Source organism: Battus philenor, unplaced genomic scaffold (assembly GCF_028537555.1).
Source record: "Battus philenor isolate CCGP_79_NKW_IND1 unplaced genomic scaffold, ilBatPhil1.0.hap1 SCAF_28, whole genome shotgun sequence".
Taxonomy (NCBI): Eukaryota; Metazoa; Arthropoda; class Insecta; order Lepidoptera; family Papilionidae; genus Battus; species Battus philenor.
Genome location: NW_027181691.1, coordinates 7446786 through 7457540, shown reverse-complemented (window position 1 = coordinate 7457540; position 10755 = coordinate 7446786). Strand labels below are relative to the sequence as shown.

Here is a 10755-nt window from a genome sequence, read left to right as displayed (position 1 = left end):
AAAATGGAGCGGACGGTCATCAAGTTATAAGAGTTCGAATTTCGATGGGTGCAATGTCCATGAAATTCGATATATATATATATATATATGTGGTTATCGTTTTAGCACATAAACGCACGGTCCTCCCCTACAGATATTTATGAGGGAATATTTCATAATTGCCACGCTTGGCAGGCGGGTTGGCGATCACAGTGTATTTTAGTACGCAGAGGTCGCTGCTGCTCATTATCTGGAAATTATTTTGTCAATTACTAACTCTTTTTTAAATTGCCAACCGATGGATTACTATAATGACATCGATTCACCTAGGTAGAGCGGCGAAATTAAATAAATATATAAATATATAGAAAAATAAAGTCCTCGAATGCATTTTTATCCTTCTTATGGAATATGTCGTTCTTGTAATTTAAAATTACATTTTAAGTTACCTTTCAGTCATTCGATGTAAAACTTAGCGGAGTGAACAAATACTAACATGTAAAGTAAAATCTATGCTAATAAACAACATGTGAATTTTATAAACTTTTAATCATTCCATGAGAAAAATGGCGGTAGGGAACAGTTCTTAAATTTTTTTTTGTTTAAATATAAAGGAAAGTCATCGTTCTTTATGAACAAATTGAATAAATACTGTCATTTGAGATTAAAAAAAAACATTAATACTTCATCGATTCTTCGAAAGCTCAGCGAAAATATTCAGAATAAAGTACATATTAAATTTAAGCAGAAAACGGCTTATTATTTTGGAACGTAGCTCTATATGTCTGTGTTTTTCGTACATTGTGATAAACGCGATAAACGCATCGGCCCAACCAACTGAAGCGGCGTGGAGTTTCTTGCCAGTCTCGTTTCAGGATTTGTAGCGAGCGCGCGCCTCCTCTGAAACGATCACAACTACGAATACTTACGAAAGTTTTGGTTTTATTTTATATTCAAATTTATTTATCAAATATTTTTATATGTATTCCTTTAATTTAAATAAATAGTTCTCTTTTTATTTTTCCTAAAAAAAGTTGATTTTAATACTTATTTTATATAGTGCGATGTGAAGTGTTTTTTTTTTCAATGGTTACAAAAGTGTTTAGTGGTCAAAATAGGTGGGATTAGGCATGATGGTCATCACCACCATGGCCAAAGATCTATTCAACCTCTTTGTAGCGGTTTTTACGTAAACTGGACGTTATGCTTTTATCACGTGCAGCGCATTTTAACCATCCTGATGCCTTTTTATGATGATATGGTAAGTTTTAACGCCCTTTAATTTTATTTAAATTAAAAATAAATTTTGTATTAAGATAACATTAATTATTATTTTTATAAAATTAGAATAAAACCAGTTATTGTTCAACGAAATTCGACGCCAGGTACAGTGGAGCGCATTAGGTTGAAAAAGAGTTTTGAACTGATATTGCGTTTACGTAAAAGTAATTAAAATTAATGTAGACATACACAAAACATTGTTCATGGTGCTTAGTCGTTCGGTGTCTTAGTAATACGTACTTGTTATTATATATTCCCTATTTATTTAAAAATAATTTAATTAAAATAGTATATAATTTAATCTTGTTACCAACAGAATAGTAAATATTATAAGTATGATTGTTTAAACGTATTTGAGAAATTAAAAGTCAAAAGATAAATAATAAAAATACACACAACCCTCTTTTATATAGAACTTATTAAATAATATTAAATGTGTATTAAGTTCTATTAATTATTTTTCATTATAATTTTAATTTATTTTAGCGTTGATAATTTATTTACAGAATGTTTGAAAAAATATAGTATATATAAGTATTATACACATTTTAACAATGAAATTTTAATTTTGAATGGCCTGACGCGTATTTAATGTGGATAGATTTCAGAAATATTTATTACGAGCATAATCATTATTTTATATAATTCTCTAAGTATTTGCATATATTTATAATACGATATTCTTATACATGATTGACGTAAGTTATCCAACCCTCGATCTATCATCCCATAACTTTGATATGTTTACGCAGATTTAACGCCCACAGCGCATACGGTACTCACACATTAAAACGTGTTTAACATATTTATTACCTTATTACAACATTCTAGAATTCATATACGAAAGTAACCGATATAGTCCAAGGTTTGGCAAGTAAAAGTGGCAATGGACAGTCTAAGTTCTGGAGCGTCCATCTATTAAGTGGACTGACAACCTGGATCCCGGACACTTCCTGCCAATCTCATTTGAAACCTGCAGGGATTGGTTGGAATAGGTCTCCTATTCCAAGCAGTGAAGGTCTACCAATCTATACCAAAGCTAGATGAAAATAGGAAAAAAGAGAGCACAGCGTAAAAATTGATTATAAAACAAAATAACCCTATAGAAAAAAGGTTAAATGGATTTAACAACTCTTAGATAATCTAAGCGCAAAACAAGTAACAACTAAAACAGTTTACCAATGCGTCAAGTCAACGCGAAGAACTGAATTTTAGAAATGTAAAGTATAGTAATTAAGTTAACAACAAAAAAAAGAAACAATGAACAGCAATGGAGAATGCCAGGGGAGATCTTTTTAGACTAACAAACGCACCTACAGAGAACAGGAATGTAGTACTAGAATTACTTTAATATAGCTGTGTTTGAATAAGGTTAAAACAATAATAATAATGTTAAAATAACTACTACTTTATTGTAAAAATTTAGTAATAACGTTTAATTTAAAGAGAACTAAAAATAATCATTAGGATATAATATAACGTTTACCCAGAGAGCATCGGAGAGAATTTCGGAGTTTCGCTGCGAGATCAAATCAGGAATGAAAAGATCCGCAGAAGAGCCAAGATCATCAACGTTGTTCCAAGAATTGCTCATCCGAAATGGTTAAAAGCAGCCTTTTTTCAGTGTCTTCCAATGGCTTTGACAGGAGCGTCTGTACACATTGTGGGTGGGAGTCCTATACTGCGCTTTTGTAATATATACCCTTTATATCATCAACTTTTTCATCATTTCAATCCTAAGACGTCCACTGATGGGCACATACCTCCCCTATATATCACCAATAGCCCCAGCAGGAAGCGGCCTGCCTCTAGCGCCAGCAGACGACCTTAACAAGGCCGATTTCCTATTAATTTAAAACTTAAACATTACTATTAACGTCAAAAATCTTACTTAACCAAAACTCATGTTAACACTTAGTACATATAATTTTATTCTATGAATGAATTCATAAAATCATTAAAATCGAATGAGTCATATACTTTTAAATATTATTAAAATCAGTCTTTCTTTAGCAATAGAGAAAATTCGTAAAATTCACCATATTAATGATAGAATAGTTAATTTATAGTATTTTTATTATATAACTTCTTTAGTTACCACGAAATCGCATTTAATGTTTGATGACTAAAGTTTTAATTACTTTTTTAATCATTAAATGATGTCCGGAATTTTCAACGATAATTTTTTTTTAAATTAACATGTTTTAACGGAATGTGTAAACAAATGCCCACTGTAAGGCCCTGGCCTCCCCTTAATATTGCTATGACGCGCTGTCAACATCTACATCATCATTTATCTAAAGAAAACTAAAGAAGGAAATAGCATTATTTGAGAAAATAAAGGAAAATAAAATTTATTACATGATACACACTTTGAGAACACTACCGCAATATACGATCTACGAACGTATATCGCAGTAGCCTACAACTAAAATGTCCCATCTGATATAAAGATTTATGAAACCTAAATAAACACTAAGAAGTACTAATATACCGCCTTAATAACGCCATCTCCGCGGGCATCGGTTGAACCGGAATAGCTCGGTGTTTTATTGGAAAACTTATGCAGTGTTTAACTTTCAAAAATTCTAACAGCCCGCACGGAATGCGAGCCATTATTTGTTTGGTTCTTAAACAAAATAAAAACGTGAAATGAAAAGATATTCATTTTATTTGACATTATTATATTTTCAGCCTAAGGACGTCCACTGCTGAACATAGAGCTAGCTTATAGAATTATCTGTTTAAATTTAAATAGTGAAATAATACAAATTATTCAAATTTAAACTATATATATATATATATATATACATTACAACTTGCTTACACTATATTTGTTACCTTGTTACTAATAAACAGATACTTGAATAGGACGATATTATATACACAAATTATATTTACACATATACATACATACTCTTCGAGTTTGAATCAGTAATGAGGAGATTGCTTTGCTAGGATAACATGACAATATCTCACTTATAACCCCTCTTTGAACATAAAATAACTATTATTCACTAATAATAATCGCAAATACTCAAAGAATTAGCTGAACAAAACACTTGTGGTAGGAAATCTCCGTATTTAAAATATTGAAACTATGTTGCTTCTCTAGTCAATTACATTTTAAAATGTTGCTAGTTAAATTTAATTTTCAGAAGTTATTTTAAATGAACCCTAGTTGCTTTAGCAAAAGTTTGAAAAAGTTTTCATGTGATTTTTTAATTCCGAAGTTTCTTAAAATTAATTTTACTATTTAACTTTGTTAAAAATTTTAACAATAACGCTTTTTTTTTAATTTATACTTTAACGATTACGGTCGATTACAGGCTGTGAAAGCCCGGTATTCAGCTTATTTAAAACAAAATATCAAGAGAGTAGGCGTAACAGTCACACTATATTATTAACTTCCTTGAAGGAAGCATGTATTTTCAAAAAAAAAAAGAAATTAAATTTTAAAATGACAAATTCTTAAAACTATTGAAATGGTGAAATGGATTGACAGGTCCTTAACCCCTGGACCACGTTTAATCTGTGGTGTTACATCTTGTATAATTGGTTCAGGAGTCGATTACGCAGAACTGACGGACGCATATTCTTAAGGTTTTGAAATGAAGACCACGGACTGAACGTTTGGATCTTTAATTTCAAATGCACCGCGGATTCTTTTTAAAATTAAATAGATGTTTTTTCTTAGTGGTATATGGATTTTCAGCATCCCTCTAACAACGTCCTGAAGCAGATTAAGCTGCTGCACGTCTTCTGCGCTCAGTAAGGTCAAACCCAGGGAAGCGTATAATATCAGCAAAGAGCTAATTAATGCCAAAAATACTTGCAGTGTATTATAAAGATATTTTTCCAAGTATATGCCGCAATAGAAACATTTAAATGCCTTTTACGGAGTATTCATGCGAGGAAAGGAATACTCGAAAATGTTTTGAACCAGAAGGAAACAGACCTTTGAGTTTCTACGCCTACGCCATACCAGTTAGGAGTTACAAATTGATATAATCGAATGCGTTGATTGTACAACGGAACACTTGTATTTTTAATTACATATATTTAAGATAACATTTTACATTTGTTTAAATACATGGTGTTAATTTATTTAATAATAATTTCAATGCTATTTTTAAGGTTCATTGAAAATTAACATTTTTTCAAACGCCCTTTATAATTAATGTTCATTCATAATATAGTCAAGGCATGTTTTATAAAATCGAAAATAAAATAAAGAAGAAATTAAAAAATCTAAATATATGGATATATAGTAAACATTAAAATTCCGAATCATATTCTCTTCCAACATACTGCAATTCCTGGAGACGAAGGTGTGTTTCGTATTGCTAATACGAATACGAAACGTGTGGATAATAAGGCTTAAGATCACCTAGAAAGCAATGGATAGACCAGACCTACGCTATGTTGAAATGAGGAGATCCGCAGAAGAATCCCGGTCATCGACGTAGCTCGAAGAATTGCATATCTGAAGTGGTAGTAGGCGGAGCACGTCGCTCATATGCGACCGATGGCCGTTGGTGCCGAAAGTATTCAAGTGGTGACCACGAATCGGTAGAAGCTGTGTGGGTACGCTCTCTATCAGGTGGACCGACGAGTACCGTACCGTACCGAGATGTAGGCAACGCAAGACGCTCATAGTGGTGATCATTGGGGAGGTCTATGCCGTGCAGTGGGCATCTATCGTGTGATATGATGATGAGTGTATTTTTTAAATTTATTTATTTTACAAATACATTTAAACTAAAGCAGTAGTTTATCGATCGATATTCCTTAAAAAGTAAAAGATATCAAATTTTAATTAATAATAACTGTTGCAACTGACGTATTCCATTATAATAATAAATCAATGTGCGTATACTGTATAAAGTTCCACGAGATATCGCAGACTTTCGCTTTCTTAGTTTTAAGGCCAAAATTAAATATATTATTAAATAAATCTTTTTAAAGCATTTAAAAGTTTTTAGTTGTTCTAAATGGGTAAAACTTGATTTATTTACATGGTTTGGTCATTATAATGTACACATCAAAAATTGGTAAGTTCCATTTAAAAAGAGTAGCTGTTGAGTTTCTGGTTGGCTCTTCACAGCAGATTAGCATTCTGAGCCGATGGTAGCTTAATAGTTTTTTATATTATATATAATGTTTAAGTAATCGATGATTCAAATCACGCAGCCCATTCGAATAAAGAAATATCGATTTCATTTTTTTGAAAATCAGCTATATTTATGAATTAAATGTAGGATTAAAAAACCGACAAACGCTGTATAGGACATCAGAAGATGCTGGATGAAGGGTGCTTCCTGGATGTGAACATCCTATGGTTGAAATGGTGACGAGGATCAAATGAGAAATGTATAAATAAATTTTGTGATCGACAATTGACCGCTGTAGTTGTTAGGGGTCAACATAAATTAACATCGCTTCAACGTTCTGACGTGAGTAGTAAAATTGTTAATTAATTTATTTTTAAACTCTTGCCATATATTATACGCTTCGTAGGCAACGCAAGACAACAAGAAAAGCCAATGTCATCTATAACCTTGAATTAATTAATCTATGTATGTATGCCGACATTGAATAATTATTGTGTTTACGTACAAGGAAATGTTAATTGAATGTACTGATTTAAATGGACTGAATCAATGCTTACCGGCTGGCCCTGGCCATCTGGAACTATTTAAATTTATTAGGCGCAATCGCAACAAGGAAGCGGAACGGTGGCCATATTTAAAACATTCATGTCACTTTCGCGCGTAAATGTCGCCATAAAAATACTGAAAAATTACATCTTCTGTTCTATATATTTAAAAAAAAAGAATTTTTGAATCAAATTTATTCTTGTCTGTGGTATGAAATTAGTTTGCGTTTTCTTAATATCTTGCGTAGGTTGACTATGTACAAATTTACTATTGATATTATTTTAATTTTAAAAGAATATGAATTCGTTATCATTTGTATGTTTAATAAGATAATAATTACTTTTTAATGTGACAAATATCTAAAGCAAAAGAAGAAAATATAGTTTTCTACGTTAGCAATAGGACACACAATTGTGTACATGCTGTAATATATTTTCCAGACAAAGTAAATACTAAGATATACTTACATAACCAATCTTATTAATTTGGTAGTATTGTGATAAGAGTGCATTTCCAGGGGAGCAAAATATCAGTCTATTACTGTTTCACACTGCTGATACACATATACTTTTCCTTATTCACCTTACGACTTTTATATGTGCAGACAGGATTCTATTTAAAATATAAAAAAAACAACATGGGAGTAGTTGCCAAAAATTAATATCTTCCATGATATGACTTGTTAATGTTATGACGACTAATTTATCTTTACAAATAAATAAAAATGGAGTATGTATGCATATGAATACATAAACGGTACATGTACCAAAATAACATTTCTTTAATTTCTCTCTATGTGTTTATTCTAACTAATCTCTGAAATTGTTAGACCGGTTTTAATTAGACTTATACTGGCAGGTGGCTGATGTAAAAAGGTACTTTATTTGCTTTATTTGCTACTTTTGTTTAAGAAAAATTCGTAAACGAAAAAATACACTAAATAATTTGCTTGTAAAATTCCTCGTGGATTAAGTCGCTGGTATATCTAGTTATAAATATAAAGATTACGGAGAGTAACAGATAATCATGAAATAACACATTTTTGAAAGGCAGACACGTGTAAACGATTATGTAAGTTGTTTTTAATTGTTCACGCCTACTGATTTGTTCTGTCCTTTTCATTTGCTTCCCAGGCTTAAGTGCGACTGAAAGAGTGCTATTATAACTATTCGGATTTAATAACATTGCCTCTATAATCTACTGCCTCTATAATCTACTATACATGGAGGTTTTGCCCCACATCCTGTAGTATTACCTTGATACGGGCAAGCCTTTTCAGTAATGATCAAACCAATCTCGTTATATTCTATTATCTTCTTCTCCTACCGTTCTTCCTTTTTTACCGAAAACAAGATTGCTTTTCATTCTCTATTTTAATAGACAATTTTTAAATCACGAAAAATTAAAGGAGGTAATTTAGCATTACAAAAGTTTAAAAAATATCACGATTTATCTAATTCAAATATAAGTCCTTTAGTACTATTGCAAAATTTATAGAAAATTGCTATGGGACTGAAGTAATTATTTGATCACAATCAATAACATACTCAAGTCTTGCAACAATATAATTTAAGTAATGGAAATTGACGGGTCGTAATGAACATAAGCGATAAAGATAGATGAACTGATGCATCGATACTTTGACAACCACTGCATCTGACATCGCAACTTGGAACTATTATCAATATTGCAATATTTTATTGACTCGCTTATCTTTTTTTTATCTTGACGTATTATCAAGTATCGATATATTGCGATATCGATATTTCATTCAGTAATATTCATTATCATAAAATTCGATCGATGTCCTAGAAAGTGATCCATCATTATATATCATTTCAAATTTAAACAACATTTATTTTAGAGTTTTAAAATTCGTATTTAAATAACTAGTAAATATAGGAGAACTGCATAATTAACTAGTGCTATAGTTTATGCTACAAATCGTGCTAACGATAATATAGGAAAGAATTTCATCATCCATAAAACTTCCCTTCAATGTACGAACTAAATGCCAACAATAAATATCTAATTAATAAAGTTAATTAATAAAACTAGAAAGGAAAATTAAATACAGTAATAAACAGTTTCATTAGAAGTTTATGTCCGGCTGTTATTAATGCTTTTATCATTTATTACTTGCCATGAAGTAATAAATTGCATCATCATATCTTTTGATATAACTTTATATATGCGAGGAAAAAAAATCGGTATTTTATCGTACTAATGTAGAGAAAACTATTGGAACTTTATATCGAACTGTAAATAACAAAATTTGGTAAAATGGAGTCTTTTGATTGAAATTCTATCTCTACGATAAATATTATTGAGGCTAACTTCATCTGGTCCTATTGGATATTCAGAGTCAAGAAAAGTGGATCTCTTTTCTCTCATATGGATACAAATGATCATGGAAAGTCATCCTTTCAAAAATTTAGAAACAACTACATCAAATATTTAATGTTTAATGGATTCAGGCGTTACATTGCGGAAGTCCATCCTGAATAAGAAAGGACCAATATCTAGCCACCTCCGCACCGAGTCTCTCGGTGTTTAGCACTAATCTGTGTAACAACTCCTGAAGATGCCCCGTGGAGGGGTGAAACACGTGTTGAGTGAATTTACGGTGGCGGTTGTGTAGTTGGCATTGTCTGTCGCATGCGCATTAACGAGCGGGCTGGCGGGCGGTGCACTTTCATGCACGACAACCACTGCATGTGCGGAGGTGGCTAGATATTGGTCCTTTCTTATTAACTACATCAAAGGTACATTCAAAGTTGCTTATAATTTAATTTAATATAATTTATTGTACTTGCTGGAAAATATGTAAAGACTTGCATAATAGTAAACAAAAAAGTACTATAGGCGGTCTTATCACACGAGGCAATTTCTTCTAGACAACCATAGTAGGAAATAGTAGAAGTATAAATAATAGGTAGATAACATGTATAAAACATACACATATACAAACATACATACGTATTTATATAGCATATATACCTATAATAAGTAAGGTATAGTACATAATATAAAAACTATGCTAAATATATAACACTGTATATACTAAATATTATAAAAATATTATAAATAAAAACGTCAAACTGATTTGAATCGCGCTTGCCTCAGAAAGAATAAAGAAATAGAGGAAGTATAAAAATGAATTTACGGAGAAATAATCACAGATCTAGTAAATAGTTTTTAACCATATTCTTAAATATAGTTAGCACCACTTATATTAAGCGGTAAATCATTCCACAATCGAACAGCTTGAGTAGTAAAGGATTTGGCCATAAGAAGAATACGCCGGCAATAGGTGACATAACGCTTAAAATGCTGTAAAACTGCATATATTCGCATCACCACGTTATGTAGAAAGCAGACTATCATACTACTATGAAATTCAAAACCACTGCTGAAAACCTAAGCGAGACTGATATGTGTAGTGATAAAGCAAAAGTAAAAATGCATCAGTTTTTTCTGGATATTATTCATCACATTACTTTAATCTTTTATATATCGATACTAATTCTCCGCCTATTTTACCTTTCTTAAAAACAAAAATCATTTCTCAAATATTGTTATTAAGTTGAGCGTAACAAAAGGTGATATTAATTAAGAAGCTTGCTGCATTGATAAGAACACAACGAAAGATCGACACAATTTATTGTAGAAATACTACCAATCAAGATTATTCTGATGTATGATATATCACATAATAAATATATGATATTCGGTAAACCATAATATCTAATGATCACACAACTATAATTGACAAGTACTACGATATAGTCAACGAATGATCAGGATTGCGCTGGAGGTATGACTAAAAGTTCAA

General features: G+C 31.2%; 1 protein-coding gene across 1 annotated transcript in view; it reads left to right on the top strand.

Annotated features, from left to right (window-relative positions):
- Positions 1-1051: 1051 nt before the first annotated feature.
- The window catches only part of NPFR (Neuropeptide F receptor), a 55063-nt gene continuing 45359 nt past the window's right edge, over positions 1052-10755 (top strand). The window contains exon 1 of the mRNA XM_068769433.1: positions 1052-1240. Coding sequence (XP_068625534.1) covers positions 1220-1240 — 21 coding nt within the window. The 5' untranslated portion in view covers positions 1052-1219. The remainder of the gene's footprint in view (positions 1241-10755) is intronic.